Raw genomic sequence first — 17,358 nt, 5'->3', positions numbered from 1 at the left:
TCTTTTATGAAACGAAACACCATGACAAATACAAGGACCTGGACATGACTCAAAGGAGCCAGAAAGTAGAGGAGATGAAAAGAAGTTTGGTTTTACAACAGAATATGTTTAAAAAAGCCACATCACAAAGCGAGGCTGCTGTAAAGGCTAGTTATATAGTGGCAGCAGAGATCAGAGAGTTCATGAAAAAGTGCATGATGAAGGTTTGTGACCTCGTATGCCCAGAGAAAAAACAAGCATTTTCAAACGTGAGCCTGAGTAGGAACACAGTAGCTGATCGCACATGTGATCTTGCCACCAATCTGTATGACCAGCTGATGGAAAAGGGAAAAGATTTTGTTGCGTTCTCCCTCGCTGTGGATGAGAGCTGCGATGCATCTGATACTGCTCTGCTGTCACTCTTCATCCGTGGAGTGGACTCAAATCTGTGTGTTACGGAGGAGCTATTAGGATTCAAATCAATGCATGGCACAACCACAGGAAAGGAAATCTTTGAGGAGGTTTCCAAATGTGTAACTGAAATAAAGCTGCCGTGGGATAAACTCGTTGGATTAACGACAGCGATGTGCGGTAAAAAGAGTGGACTGGTGGGCATGGTTCGGGAGAAGATGCGGGAAGAGAACTGTGCAGGTGAGCTAACTGTTTACCACTGCATCATACATCAGGAAGCACTGTGTGCCAAAGCCCTAAAGATGGAACATGTTATGACCACAGTAACACAGGTAGTTAACTTTATAAGAGCCAAAGGTCTAAATCACCGCCAGTTTAAATCTTTTCTGGAGGAGTGTGGTTCGGAATACGCAGACGTGCCGTATCACACAGAGGTGAGATGGCTAAGCAGAGGAAAAGTACTGAACAGATGTTTCGAGCTGCGTGAGGAAATATGTCAATTCCTGGAAACCAAAGGGAAGGATACAGCAGAGCTCCGGGAGCAAAAGTTCCTGTGTGAGCTGGCCTTTCTCTGTGACATCTCGAGCCATCTCGATGCGCTGAACCTGCAACTTCAGGGGCGGGGGCGCATCATCACAGACATGTACGCTGCAGTGAGGCCTTCAAAACTAAACTGTGCCTGTGGGAGAATCAGATGCTGCAAGGAAACCCTTGCCATTTTCCCTGTTGCCAATCCATAAAAGCGCAGATTTCTACCGCCGTGTTCCCATGCGCACAGTTTGCTGAAAAACTCAGTGTTCTCGCGGCTGAGTTTAGCCGGCGATTTGCCGACTTCGATGCCCAGAAATGCAAGTTTGAACTGCTTAGTAATCCCTTCGCAGTTGATGTGGAAAATGCACCAACCAACATCCAAATGGAGCTGATTGAACTCCAGTGCAACGACACGCTGAAGTCAAAGTATGATGCTGTGGGCGCCGCACAGTTTCCACGGTTCATCCCTGACACAATGCCTCAGCTCCGCACCCAAGCTGCTCAGATGCTCTCCATGTTCGGCAGCACTTATCTATGCGAGCAACTTTTCTCCTCGATGAAGATGAACAAAACAACTCACAGGAGACGTCTGACTGATGAACATCTTCGCTCGATACTGAGGATTTCTTCTGCTCAGGGCTTGAGCCCAGACATTGATGAACTAGCATCCAAGAAGAGATGCCAGGTATCTGCCTTGGGCACATCAGATTATACCAGTGTGCAATAATTAACGTTTTCTTTATGCACTTTTTCTTGCTACAAGGCATGGGCTTGAATGGTTGATTGATTTATTATCATTTTATTTGTAAAATTATTAGCCAGTGGAAAAAGATTATTTTGGTATTTAAATCAGAAGGCTGCAAATAGAAAAGAGGCATACAATTTTTATTTACATTTTATTTATTTAATAAATGAATGCCATTGATGTGTTTTTTCATTTGAAATTCGATTTTGCATGTCTCCACTATTAAATTATATATTGTATGGTAATAAGCGATGCTTGTTCCATATTCAATGTTAAAGCAAAACTTGTTTGGGTCCATATTAAAAGGTTAATTTGTTCAATGTTGGCCCGTGACTTTGTTCAGGTTTTACATTTTGGCCCACTGGGTATTTGAGTTTGACACCCCTGCCCTAGACCCACTCCAATTTGCTTACCGCCCAAATAGATCCACAGACGATGCAATCTCAACCACACTGCACACTGCCCTAACCCACCTGGACAAGAGGAATACCTACGTGAGAATGCTGTTCATCGACTACAGCTCGGCATTCAACACCATATTACCCTCCAAGCTCGTCATCAAGCTCGAGACCCTGGGTCTCGACCCCGCCCTGTGCAACTGGGTACTGGACTTCCTGACGGGCCGCCCCCAGGTGGTGAGGGTAGGCAACAACATCTCCTCCCCGCTGATCCTCAACACGGGGGCCCAACAAGGGTGCATTCTGAGACCTCTCCTGTACTCCCTGTTCACCCACGACTGCGTGGCCATGCACGCCTCCAACTCAATCATCAAGTTTGCGGACGACACAACAGTGGTAGGCTTGATTACCAACAACGACGAGACGGCCTACAGGGAGGAGGTGAGGGCCCTTGGAGTGTGGTGTCAGGAAAATAACCTCACACTCAACGTCAACAAAACTAAGGAGATGATTGTGGACTTCAGGAAACAGCAGAGGGAACACCCCCCTATCCACATCGATGGAACAGTAGTGGAGAGGGTAGCAAGTTTTAAGTTCCTCGGCATACACATCACAGCCAAACTGAATTGGTCCACTCACACTGACAATGTCGTGAAGAAGGCGCAGCAGCGCCTCTTCAACCTCAGGAGGCTGAAGAAATTTGGCTTGTCACCAAAAGCACTCACAAACTTCTACAGATGCACAAGCGAGAGCATCCTGGCGGGCTGTAACACCGCCTGGTACGGCAACTGCTCCGCCCTCAACCGTAAGGCTCTCCAGAGGGTAGTGAGGTCTGCACAACGCATCACCGGGGGCAAACTACCTGCCCTCCAGGACACCTACACCACCCGATGTTACAGGAAGGCCATAAAGATCATCAAGGACATCAACCACCCGAGCCACTGCCTGTTCACCCCGCTATAATCCAGAAGGCGAGGTCAGTACAGGTGCATCAAAGCTGGGACCGAGAGACTGAAAAACAGCTTCTATCTCAAGGCCATCAGACTGTTAAACAGCCACCACTAACATTGAGTGGCTGCTGCCAACACACTGTCATTGACACTGACCCAACTCCAGCCACTCTAATAATGGGAATTGATGGGAAATGATGTAAATATATCACTAGCCACTTTAAACAATGCTACCTTATATAATGTTACTTACCCTACATTATTCATCTCATATGCATACGTATATACTGTACTCTACATCATCGACTGCATCCTTATGTAATACATGTATCACTAGCCACTTTACCTATGCCACTTTGTTTACTTTGTCTACATACTCATCTCATATGTATATACTGTACTCGATACCATCTACTGTATGCTGCTCTGTACCATCACTCATTCATATATCCTTATGTACATATTCTTTATCCCCTTACACTGTGTATAAGACAGTAGTTTTGGAATTGTTAGTTAGATTACTTGTTGGTTATCACTGCATTGTCGGAACTAGAAGCACAAGCATTTCGCTACACTCGCATTAACATCTGCTAACCATGTGTATGTGACAAATAAAATTTGATTTGATTTGATTTGAGGGGACGTAAACTAAATAATTAGCATAGTCGTCGCTACACAAACCGCACAAATAAAATATAAAACATTCATTACCTTTGACCATCTTCTTTGTTGGCACTCCTAGATGTCCCATAATCACTATTGGGTCTTTTTTGTTATTAAATCGGTCCATATATAGCCTAGATATCGATCTATGAAGACTGTGTGATAAACAAAAAAAAATAGCGTCTTATAACGTAACGTCATTTTTTTAAATAAAAAAAGTCAACGATAAACTTTCACAAAACACTTCGAAATACTTTTGTAATGCAACTTTAGGTATGATTAAACGTTAATAAGCGATCAAATTGATCACGAGGCGAAGTATATTCTTTAGCTGTCCGTCTGGAAATAATGTCCGGGTAAATCTCAACCAAAATATTCGGTCGGAGACCGGAAGAAATGCGCTGCCTTGTCTGTTTGACCAAGAAACAAATAGTAGGCAAATGACAAGACTCTAGACAACGTGTGGAAGCTGTAGGTATTGCAACCTCAGCCCCATTAAATGTGGTTCACCTTTATCAATGGGTTCAAGTCGCGCATGGATATATTTTTCCATTTTCAGTGATCAGATTTTCCTGCACTTTTCGATGAAACGCACGTTCTGTTATAGTCACAGCCGTGATGTAACCAGTTTTATAAACGTCTGAGTGTTTTCTATCCACACATACTAATCATATGCATATACAATTTTCCTGGCATGAGCAGCAGGGCGCTGAAATGTTGCGCGATTTTTAACAGAATGTTCGAAAAAGTAGGGGGTAGGAGTAACAGGTTAACCTTATCCTAACTAAGCAGTATCCTAGAGAAGGAAGTAGAGCAGGTTCAATCAGAGCCTCACCATCCCCCTCCCTGTCTCCACTCTACCACTGCCTCCTTCCGCCCAGAGGATTAGTGACAGGGGAGAGCTCCCAAGCCACAGTCAGTGCAGGCAACAAAATGCAAATGAGAGCTAGTTAAGTGTGAAGAAGCTAATTTATTTCCCATTTGGAGCCGAGATTAAGATGCTTCCTCCCCAAACCAACACAGGGGGGATGGAGGACCCATTTCCTTCTCTCCAAAGGCTGAGGGGGAAAAGGAGACGAGAGGAGGGGATGGGGTGGGAGAAGGAGAAAGAGGTGGGGGTAGGGGATCGACACGATTGAAGAGATGCATTGTACACATCCAGACCATCACATCAAAATAAAACACACATATTTCATAGGCCATGCGGAAAAATCAAGCTGGTGGTCTATCCACTCTCATGTAGTTCACAGTATCTGACAATGTGTGTGTGTGTGCCTGCTAGAGATGAGATAGTGGAACACAAAACCAGTTTTCTAAGTAGAAAGCCCAGCCAGAAGAGGACTAATGCACATACAGACCTGGGACTAGGCTACCAGTGTATGTAGTTGACTGTGGTTCTGATTGCATGAACAGATCTGGGACCAGGCTACCAGTCTATGCAGTTAACTGTGGTTCTGAGTTAGCTAATGCACAGACAGATCTGGGACCAGGCCTACCGTTCTATGTATTGAAGTTCACTGTGGTTCTGTTTGCTCTGCCCTCAGATGACGGGCACCACCCAACAGAACTCCAAGGCCCAACAGGTCCACATCTCAGCATCCTCAGAAACTGGGAATACCCCCATCAATGTGACCCTTGACCCCCAGGCCCAGCTGGAGTCAGATAAGCGGGCCGTTTACAGGTAAGACGTGGTCTCAAAGCATACATTTGTGCAATATACTGTACATTTTCTGTGCTATATACTGTACATTCTCTCTGTTAGTTAATTCAAACTAAGCTCTCCAAAAAGTGGTAAGGCAAAACCCCCCTGAGGAGATTTTGAGAACCAGGACACTTTTAAACAGACGCACGCACCCACTCCTGCATGGACTCACACACTCACACACACAAACAGGCATATATATATACACACACACACACACACACACACACACACACACACACACACACACACACACACACACACACACACACACACACACACACACACACACACACACACACACACACACACACACACACACACACACACACACACACACACACACACACACACACACACACACACACACACACACACACACACACACACACAATGCTAAGGTAAGATTGAGCACGATGATGGTTGGTTTTCTGTACTTTCTCCAGGGCACTAGGTTTTGTGTAACTTATTGTGTGGTACATAATGTGTAAGGAATGATCTTTTCAAGTGCAGTATCACAATTAGGAAATCCTTGTAAGAGTAATTAAGTGAATAGACAGTTGCTGTCATGCAGGTGAAAGAGGACCCAAAAGCGACTTGGCGAAAACAGAGTCTTTAATCCAGTAAAGTAAAATACAATCAAAAAACACAACTTTCACTCGAAATGACGAGAACCGACTGGAGACTCGATCTTGAACAGCAGGTTGCCTCGGGAAGGCACTTGAACCAAACAGACTCAGACACCTGCTCACCACGCAGCATCTGAGGGAAACACGACACGACAGGGCGATACACAAACACAGCACGGTGAATTCTAGACAAGGATCCGACAGGGCAGGAACGGAAAACAAGGAGAGAAATAGGGACTCTAATCAGGGAAAAGGATCGGGAACAGGTGTGGGAAGACTAAATGATTGATTAGGGGAATAGGAACAGCTGGGAGCAGGAACGGAACGATAGAGAGAAGAGAGAGCGGGAGAGTGAGAGAGGGAGGGGGAGAGAGAGGGATAGAAAGAGGGAAAGAACCTAATAAGACCAGCAGAGGGAAACGAATAGAAGGGGAAGCACAGGGACAAGACATGATAATCAATGACAAAACATGACAGTACCCCCCACTCACCGAGCGCCTCCTGGCGCACTCGAGGAGGAATCCTGGCGGCAACGGAGGAAATCATCAATGAGTGAACGGTCCAGCACGTCCCGAGACGGAACCCAACTCCTCTCCTCAGGACCGTAACCCTCCCAATCCACTAAGTATTGGTGACCCCGTCCCCGAGAACGCATGTCCATGATCTTATGTACCTTGTAAATAGGTGCGCTCTCGACAAGGACGGGAGGGGGAGGGAAGACGAACGGGGTGCGAAGAAAGGGCTTGACACAGGAGACATGGAAGACAGGATGGACGCGACGAAGATGTCGCGGAAGAAGCAGTCGCACAGCGACAGGATTGACGACCTGGGAGACACGGAACGGACCAATGAACCGCGGAGTCAACTTACGAGAAGCTGTCGTAAGAGGAAGGTTGCGAGTGGAAAGCCACACTCTCTGGCCGCAACAATACCTTGGACTCTTAATCCTGCGTTTATTGGCGGCTCTCACAGTCTGTGCCCTGTAACGGCAAAGTGCAGACCTCACCCTCCTCCAGGTGCGCTCACAACGTTGGACAAACGCTTGAGCGGAGGGAACGCTGGACTCGGCAAGCTGGGATGAGAACAGAGGAGGCTGGTAACCCAGACTACTCTGAAACGGAGATAGCCCGGTAGCAGACGAAGGAAGCGAGTTGTGAGCGTATTCTGCCCAGGGGAGCTGTTCTGCCCAAGACGCAGGGTTTCTGAAAGAAAGGCTGCGTAGTATGCGACCAATCGTCTGATTGGCCCTCTCTGCTTGACCGTTAGACTGGGGATGAAACCCGGAAGAGAGACTGACGGACGCACCAATCAAACGACAGAACTCCCTCCAAAACTGTGACGTGAATTGCGGGCCTCTGTCTGAAACGGCGTCTAACGGGAGGCCATGAATTCTGAACACATTCTCGATAATGATTTGTGCCGTCTCCTTAGCGGAAGGAAGTTTAGCGAGGGGAATGAAATGTGCCGCCTTAGAGAACCTATCGACAACCGTAAGAATCACAGTCTTCCCCGCAGACAAAGGCAGACCGGTAATGAAGTCTAGGGCGATGTGAGACCATGGTCGAGAAGGAATGGGGAGCGGTCTGAGACGACCGGCAGGAGGAGAGTTACCCGACTTAGTCTGCGCGCAGTCCGAACAAGCAGCCACGAAACGGCGCGTGTCACGCTCCTGAGTCGGCCACCAAAAGCGCTGGCGAATAGACGCAAGAGTGCCTCGAACACCGGGATGACCAGCTAACTTGGCAGAGTGAGCCCACTGAAGAACAGCCAGACGAGTGGAAACAGGAACGAAAAGGAGGTTACTAGGACAAGCGCGCGGCGACGCAGTGTGCGTGAGTGCTTGCTTAACCTGTCTTTCAATTCCCCAGACTGTCAACCCGACAACACGCCCATAAGGAAGAATCCCCTCGGGATCAGTAGAAGCCACAGAAGAACTAAACAGACGGGATAAGGCATCAGGCTTGGTGTTCTTGCTACCCGGACGGTAAGAAATCACAAACTCGAAACGAGCGAAAAACAACGCCCAACGAGCTTGACGGGCATTAAGTCGTTTGGCAGAACGGATGTACTCAAGGTTCTTATGGTCTGTCCAAACGACAAAAGGAACGGTCGCCCCCTCCAACCACTGTCGCCATTCGCCTAGGGCTAAGCGGATGGCGAGCAGTTCACGGTTACCCACATCATAGTTGCGCTCAGATGGCGACAGGCGATGAGAAAAATAAGCGCAAGGATGAACCTTATCGTCAGACTGGAAGCGCTGGGATAGAATGGCTCCCACGCCTACCTCTGAAGCGTCAACCTCGACAATGAATTGTCTAGTGACGTCAGGAGTAACGAGGATAGGAGCGGACGTAAAACGTTCTTTTAGAAGATCAAAAGCTCCCTGGGCGGAACCGGACCACTTAAAACACGTCTTGACAGAAGTAAGAGCTGTGAGAGGGGCAGCAACTTGACCGAAATTACGAATGAAACGCCGATAGAAATTAGCGAAACCTAAAAAGCGCTGCAACTCGACACGTGACCTTGGAACGGGCCAATCACTGACAGCTTGGACCTTAGCGGAATCCATCTGAATGCCTTCAGCGGAAATAACGGAACCGAGAAAAGTAACGGAGGAGACATGAAAAGAGCACTTCTCAGCCTTTACGTAGAGACAATTCTCTAAAAGGCGCTGTAGAACACGTCGAACGTGCTGAACATGAATCTCGAGTGACGGTGAAAAAATCAGGATATCGTCAAGATAGACAAAAACAAAGATGTTCAGCATGTCTCTCAGAACATCATTAACTAATGCCTGAAAAACAGCTGGCGCATTGGCGAGACCAAACGGCAGAACCCGGTACTCAAAATGCCCTAACGGAGTGTTAAACGCCGTTTTCCACTCGTCCCCCTCTCTGATGCGCACGAGATGGTAAGCGTTACGAAGGTCCAACTTAGTAAAGCACCTGGCTCCCTGCAGAATCTCGAAGGCTGATGACATAAGGGGAAGCGGATAACGATTCTTAACCGTTATGTCATTCAGCCCTCGATAATCCACGCAGGGGCGCAGAGTACCGTCCTTCTTCTTAACAAAAAGAACCCCGCCCCGGCCGGAGAGGAAGAAGGCACTATGGTACCGGCGTCAAGAGACACAGATAAATAATCCTCGAGAGCCTTACGTTCGGGAGCCGACAGAGAGTATAGTCTACCCCGAGGAGGAGTGGTCCCCGGAAGGAGATCAATACTACAATCATACGACCGGTGAGGAGGAAGGGAGTTGGCTCGGGACCGACTGAAGACCGTGCGCAGATCATGATATTCCTCCGGCACTCCTGTCAAATCGCCAGGTTCCTCCTGAGAAGTAGGGACAGAAGAAACGGGAGGGATGGCAGACATTAAACACTTCACATGACAAGAAACGTTCCAGGATAGGATAGAATTACTAGACCAATTAATAGAAGGATTATGACATACTAGCCAGGGATGACCCAAAACAACAGGTGTAAAAGGTGAACGAAAAATCAAAAAAGAAATAGTCTCACTGTGGTTACCAGATACTGTGAGGGTTAAAGGTAGTGTCTCAAATCTGATACTGGGAAGATGACTACCATCTAAGGCGAACATGGGCGTAGGCTTCTCTAACTCTCTGAAAGGAATGTCATGTTTCCGAACCCATGCTTCGTCCATGAAACAACCCTCAGCCCCAGAGTCTATCAAGGCACTGCATGTAGCACCCGAACCGGTCCAGCGTAGATGGACCGACAAAGTAGTACAGGATTTTGATGGAGAGACTTGAGTAGTTGCGCTCACCTGTAGCCCTCCGCTTACTGATGAGCTCTGGCTTTTACTGGACATGAATTAACAAAATGTCCAGCAACTCCGCAATAAAGGCACAGGCGGTTGGTGATCCTCCGTTCCCTCTCCTTAGTCGAGATGCGAATCCCTCCCAGCTGCATGGGCTCAGTCTCTGAGCCAGAGGAGGGAGATGGTTGCGATGCGGAGCAGGGAAACACCGTTGATGCGAGCTCTCTTCCACGAGCCCGGTGACGAAGATGTACCCGTCGTTCTATGCGGATGGCGAGAGCAATCAAAGAGTCCACATCTGAAGGAACCTCCCGGGAGAGAATCTCATCCTTAACCACTGCGTGGAGTCCCTCCAGAAAACGAGCGAGCAGCGCCGGCTCGTTCCACTCACTAGAGGCAGCAAGAGTGCGAAACTCAATAGAGTAATCCGTTATGGATCGATCACCTTGGCATAGGGAAGCCAGGGCCCTAGAAGCCTCCCTACCAAAAACTGAACGGTCAAAAACCCGAATCATCTCCTCTTTAAAGTTCTGGTATTTGTTAGAGCAATCAGCCCTTGCCTCCCAGATAGCTGTGCCCCATTCTCGAGCCCGGCCAGTAAGGAGTGAAATGACGTAAGCAACCCGAGCTCTCTCTCTAGAGTATGTGTTGGGTTGGAGAGAGAACACAATCTCACACTGGGTGAGAAAGGAGCGGCACTCAGTGGGCTGCCCGGAGTAGCAAGGTGGGTTATTTACCCTAGGTTCTGGAGGCTCGGCAGGCCAGGAAGTAACAGGTGGCACGAGACGAAGACTCTGGAACTGTCCAGAGAGGTCGGAAACCTGAGCGGCCAGGTTCTCCACGGCATGGCGAGCAGCAGACAATTCCTGCTCGTGTCTGCCGAGCATGGCTCCTTGGATCTCGACGGCAGTGTTACGAGCGTCTGTAGTCGCTGGGTCCATTCCTTGGTCGGATCCTTCTGTCATGCAGGTGAAAGAGGACCCAAAAGCGACTTGGCGAAAACAGAGTCTTTAATCCAGTAAAGTAAAATACAATCAAAAAACACAACTTTCACTCGAAATGACGAGAACCGACTGGAGACTCGATCTTGAACAGCAGGTTGCCTCGGGAAGGCACTTGAACCAAACAGACTCAGACACCTGCTCACCACGCAGCATCTGAGGGAAACACGACACGACAGGGCGATACACAAACACAGCACGGTGAATTCTAGACAAGGATCCGACAGGGCAGGAACGGAAAACAAGGAGAGAAATAGGGACTCTAATCAGGGAAAAGGATCGGGAACAGGTGTGGGAAGACTAAATGATTGATTAGGGGAATAGGAACAGCTGGGAGCAGGAACGGAACGATAGAGAGAAGAGAGAGCGGGAGAGTGAGAGAGGGAGGGGGAGAGAGAGGGATAGAAAGAGGGAAAGAACCTAATAAGACCAGCAGAGGGAAACGAATAGAAGGGGAAGCACAGGGACAAGACATGATAATCAATGACAAAACATGACAGTTGCTGCCAACTGAAAACTAAACATACATTTTGAAAAACATCCTCCTCTCCCAACTCATCACTTGAAGATAATGTACTTTCATAATGGGCTTTTATTATCTGTTAATGAAGAAAATTATTCACAGAACACAGAAATGTGTAATATGTTTAGCAATCTCCCAATGAGAAATCATGCTCCAGCAACAAACCGCTATTTTTGTGCTACCAAGAAAAATACATCTTCCCCCCAATACAGTCTTCAGCAAACTCTATGATGACACTGCATGCTCTTTGTTCGGCTCACTGCCCTGGCTCCTTGGCTCTCCCCTAGTGTGGTTATCCACTGCTCTTGTCTGAGTGTGCTCTCGGCCCCATGGTTGGCCGGCTCAGGCCCCTTAGGCGAGTGCTGTGAAGGCCTCGCCAAGCCTGGGGCAGAATTTCTAAGCTCCTCTGAGATACAAGGCTTCTCTTTGATGTGAGCAGCCAGCCTGAGAGGGGCTGTGGGCACTGGAAAAGACACTTAGCCCCAGGCTCACGCTGCCTGTTCACTCATTATAGTCCCTCCTGAAAACACACTCACAGGCGGGCTCACAGGCGGGCTCGCACTCACACACACGTGAACTCACACACACATGAACTCACACATGAACACACACACACACACACACACACACACACACACACACACACACACACACACACACACACACACACACACACACACACACACACACACACACACACACACACACACACACACGTACAGTATATTCATGCACACATACACACACGCACACAGACCGCTAACCCTACCACTTGAAGGATATCAAACTGAAAGCAAAAAGGGGCTTCAAAACGTTGCCTTTTCTTCCTCTTTGACACTTCCAAATGTCCTTACAACATTCTAAACATCCACAGGCGGAGGAGACAGCTTCCTGTCTCCCACTTTATTGATCATCTCCTGCAGTGTGCTCACACCATGCGGCAGCACAACACACAACACATGCTGCTGCAATGACAAAAGCTAACTCGACAGATATATTGTGGGTTAAATCAAATAAGAAATTAACATATTCTGTTTGTGCCAATTGATGAACACATGTTGGAAACCTTCTTGGATTAAAGACAGAATGCTTGTTTTTATATTTGGATGGCCTTGATGACAAAATGCTGTGCTATAATTAATAAAAGATACGCAACTTGATACGCAACTTTAAAGCATGTGTTCAATGAGTCAAATGTAGCCTCCAAAAAGCCATTGTCTCGACTCCCTCCCACTACTGTCAATGATGCATTCTCTGTACATTCTCAATCCAAAAATAGCTGCTCCTCCCCTGTTCCGCACTGTTCCAATTCTCCGCCGCCATTTGGGGGGTTGGAAAGTTTTCAAAGTGATACCAGAGTTTGAATTAGCATCCCTGTAATTTATCCAGGAAGTTTGCAGCATCTCTCGCTTATTAATGTTTGTGCACACGTCAGTTCTTTTCGCTAATGGCCTGGATAGTGAGTTTGTTGCGCGCGGAGAACCTGCCTAGCTCCTCTATTCTCTTTGACGAGTCGTCGCTTAATTATTACAGGCGGAATCAACTTGTGATAGCTGTAATTAGCCTAACGAGTTACGAAGCTCCCGATGAAGAAGCGCTAGATTGGGCTTGTCTTATTAGCGAGCTAGCAGGCGGTCTGTTTTCCAGAGGTCTCTCCACTATGCCCAACTGATGGAGGCTGAACGAGAGGCATATTTTTTATTTGTTGTGTACGTCTTTGTAAGTGAAATGTTGGTTGGGGAGATTTTAGCTACTTTGTTTTGATATGTAAAACAGTAGTAAAACTTAGATGAACTGTTTGTTTGCTTGTTTCACGAGGAAAACAGGAACACACAGTATCTCACAGAATCAATGTGGCAACTACTTCCACCTTCATGGGTGGGTATATTGAGAAAATGTTCTGTACATTAAGAAGTTAAAATACATGCAGTGAACTTGAAATCTACAGTGCTTTTCCACATTTTGTTGTGTTAGAGCCTGAATTTAAAATGTATTTATGTCGCTGGCCTACACACAAGACCCCATAATATATGTATCAATACACCCAGTCACTACAAAGATACGTGCGTTCTTCCTGACTCAGTTGTCGGAGAGGAAGGAAACTGCCCAGGGATTTCACCATGAGGTGGTCATGGAAATTCTTACACAGGGACACTCAAAGTCAATCTTAAATTAATCATCCTTTATTTGTCAGTGCGCTGGAGAGGTTCCAACCAACTCAATGCACCATAGTACACATGTCAATCAGGAGCTCCCCATGGGAAGTACCAGCAGTTGTCTTATATATGGCTATACACAGACAAGTTATATTTGCATGATTTAGCATAATTAATTAATCATTACCATTTTGTTTCATTCATGTGACTGACCAATACTGGTTCATAACATGTCACAGACCAATACCTCACGAGGCTTCTTCTCTCTATGCTGAGACCTTAAAACGGAGAAATCTTTCATTCGTTCTCAAAACAAGGTCTGGGCGTACTTCCAAATTGTAGATACTGATAAGTGAGGATTCGTTAAGTCAGTCACTTGCATGAACACAGAAATTGTTTATTAGAACAGCACATGAATAAAATGCATACATTAGTTATAAGAAAAGGCACAAAAATTACAATTCCCATTACAAGGCCAATGGTGACTTTAAAACAGTTACAGTTTAATGGTTGTGATAGGAAAAATTGAGGATGGATCAACAACATTGTAGCTACTCCACAGCACTAACGTAAATGACAGAGTGAAAAGAAGGAAGCTTGTACAGAATAAAAACAGAGTGAAAAGAAGCAAGCCTGTACAAAATACTTGTTTGCAATAAGGCAATAAAGTAAAACTGCAAACAAACTGGCAAAGAAATTAACTTTATGTCCTGAATACAAAGTGTTATGCTTGGGGCAAATCCAACACAACACATCAATGAGCACCACTCTCAATATTTTTCAAACATGGTGGTGGCTGGGAGTTTTATTTAGGATAAAAAGAAACAGAATAGAGCTAATCACTAATCTGCTAATCAGCTAATCTGCTTTCCAACAGACATTGGGAGACAAATTCATATTTCAGCGGGAAGGTAATATAAAACACAAGGCCAAATATACACCAGAATTGCTTACCAAGACGACAGACTTAAGTCGGCTTGAACATCGATGGCAAAAAATGAAAATGGTTGTACAGCAATGATCAGCAATCAACTTTACAGAGCTTGAACCTCTCCAGCGCACTGACAAATAAAGGATGATTCATTTGATCTTGCCTAGTAAAATAAAAAAAATTATGGGGTATATGTTTGTAAAAAAAATAAATTATGTTTTAATCCATTTTGAATTCAGGCTGTAACACAACAAAATGTGGAATAAGTCAAGGGAGATGAATACTTTCTGAAGGCACAGTACATAATGGTTGACAAAATGAACCACAACTCTGTTTCACACAAAAGTCCCATATTTGTCATACATCCTCAATGGAAAGCAAACAGCGTTACATGCTATAACACTTTTATTTTCACCCTTTGACCTTGGTGCCATCCTATTTCTAATGGGTCTAAATTGCAGTCCAAAGCCCTGTATGTGGTGTGTCTCTCTAAACCGTAGTGGGTCTTGGCTGAAACCTGCTAATGCTGATCCGCCCGAGACATAGCCTCGTTATTGTTATTTATTGTGTTACTATTATTCTATTTTTGTTTGTTCATTTTCTTAATTTTTAACTCTACATTTTAGGGACAGGGCTAGTAAGTAAGCATTTCATGGCAAAGACTACACCATGTGACAAATGCAATTTGAAGTGTGTGTTTGCTGCCACTTATTGAACTCCAGTGGGTGGACGGATTCACAGGGAAGCGAGGAATGAGAGGGTATGTGTGTGTGTTTGTGTGTTAGCGAGCACACACGTGTGTGCATCCACAGAGCAAAGTGGCGCAGCGGCGAGGCAGAGACATTCCGTATCATACACTATGGGAACACTTTTAATTTGACAGTGCCCTGGGATGGGGCATGCAGGATGTCTGCGCACAGACTTCCGTAATGCACCATAAAGTCTGTTTACCTTCACCGCTGTGAAGCTCTCACCGCTATTTTGTCTCCCGTCTGACCGCTCCCACCATCCTTAACGCCCAGCGCTGTTTGATGGCGCAAAGCTAGCCACCCGTGTTCCTTAAAAAAAAGGCTTCCCTTCGAGAGTTCAGCGGGCTGGCTAAAAGGTGTTTGTGTCAGAGCCCAGTGGTTTATTGGCATGGTCAGTCTGATCTCTGCTTGGTTCCTCGCCGTTTGACTTGACTGAGAAGGTTGAGAGAGGAAGGGCTGCAGGATATTTTTGAGGGAGTTTCTCAAGCGATTTTAACTTTGATATTGTTACGGATACAGAGAACTGGGTACCTGTGGAAGTAAGCATCTTTCGATATTGTTAATCACAGGAACATTAACGACCACAGCTGATATGACTGAATAGATTTAAACGGCCTGGACAGTTTGAATGGTGAATACAAACTATAACTTGAAATGAGTAACATTAAAAGATTACACTGGCTTAACTGGATCAATGAAAGTGTCACGCTCTGATGATAGGAAGGTGACACACCAGCCCATCTGCCTCCGTCTCCCATGAGCCCACTTGCTCTCTACAACTGGACTGTGACAGAGACAGAGAATACAAGCACGCAGGCAGATATGCGCACACGCATGCACGCACACACACTTCAGATCTCACATACCGCAGACACTACACCCTGTGCTGGCTTTGCCCATCTATCCCGCATTGCAGGTGATGGAGGGAGGATGGACCAACAATGACTGTATACATGAATGGATAAATCAAATTGTATTGGTCACATACAGATGGTTAGCAGATGTTATTGTGAAATGCGTATGCTTCTAGATCCGACAGTGCAGCAGTATTTAACAGGTAATATCTAAGAATTCCACAACAAAACCTAATATCTAACAAATTCCACAGCAAAACCTAATAGCTAACAAATTCCACAGAAAATCCTAATACACACAATCTAGTAAAGGAATGGGATGAGAATATATAAGTACTGGGACTGGGATAATATTATGGTTTAAGGAGGCAGTGTGAGGGATAATATTATGGTTTAAGGAGACAGTGTGAGGGATAATATTATGGTTTAAGGAGGCAGTGTGAAGGATAATATTATGGTTTAAGGAGGCAGTGTGAGGGACTGGGATAATATTATGGTTTAAGGAGACAGTGTGAGGGACTGGGATAATATTATGGTTTAAGGAGACAGTGTGAAGGATAATATTATGGTTTAAGGAGGCAGTGTGAGGGATAATATTATGGTTTAAGGAGACAGTGTGAAGGATAATATTATGGTTTAAGGAGGCAGTGTGAGGGATAATATTATGGTTTAAGGAGGCAGTGTGAGGGATAATATTATGGTTTAAGGAGACAGTGTGAAGGATAATATTATGGTTTAAGGAGGCAGTGTGAGGGATAATATTATGGTTTAAGGAGGCAGTGTGAAGGATAATATTATGGTTTAAGGAGACAGTGTGAGGGACTGGGATAATATTATGGTTTAAGGAGACAGTGTGAAGGATAATATTATGGTTTAAGGAGGCAGTGTGAGGGATAATATTATGGTTTAAGGAGACAGTGTGAAGGATAATATTATGGTTTAAGGAGGCAGTGTGTGGGATAATATTATGGTTTAAGGAGGCAGTGTGAAGGATAATATTATGGTTTAAGGAGGCAGTGTGAGGGATAATATTATGGTTTAAGGAGGCAGTGTGAAGGATAATATTAGGTTTAAGGAGACGGTGTGAGGGACTGGGATAATATTATGGTTTAAGGAGACAGTGTGAAGGATAATATTATGGTTTAAGGAGGCAGTGTGAGGGATAATATTATGGTTTAAGGAGACAGTGTGAAGGATAATATTATGGTTTAAGGAGGCAGTGTGAAGGATAATATTATGGTTTAAGGAGACAGTGTGAAGGATAATATTATGGTTTAAGGAGACAGTGTGAGGGACTGGGATAATATTATGGTTTAAGGAGGCAGTGTGAGGGATAATATTATGGTTTAAGGA

At 45.6% G+C, this 17,358-nt stretch overlaps 1 protein-coding gene across 1 annotated transcript in view; it reads left to right on the top strand.

Annotated features, from left to right (window-relative positions):
* The window catches only part of LOC123999771, a 112,853-nt gene that overhangs the window by 61,016 nt on the left and 34,479 nt on the right, over nt 1–17,358 (top strand). Inside the window, exon 4 of the mRNA XM_046305796.1 lies at nt 5,222–5,358. Within this exon, the coding sequence (XP_046161752.1) occupies nt 5,222–5,358 (137 nt within the window). The remainder of the gene's footprint in view (nt 1–5,221; nt 5,359–17,358) is intronic.

Source organism: Oncorhynchus gorbuscha, linkage group LG16 (assembly GCF_021184085.1).
Source record: "Oncorhynchus gorbuscha isolate QuinsamMale2020 ecotype Even-year linkage group LG16, OgorEven_v1.0, whole genome shotgun sequence".
Taxonomy (NCBI): domain Eukaryota; kingdom Metazoa; phylum Chordata; class Actinopteri; order Salmoniformes; family Salmonidae; genus Oncorhynchus; species Oncorhynchus gorbuscha.
This window is presented reverse-complemented; position numbering and strand designations above follow the sequence as displayed.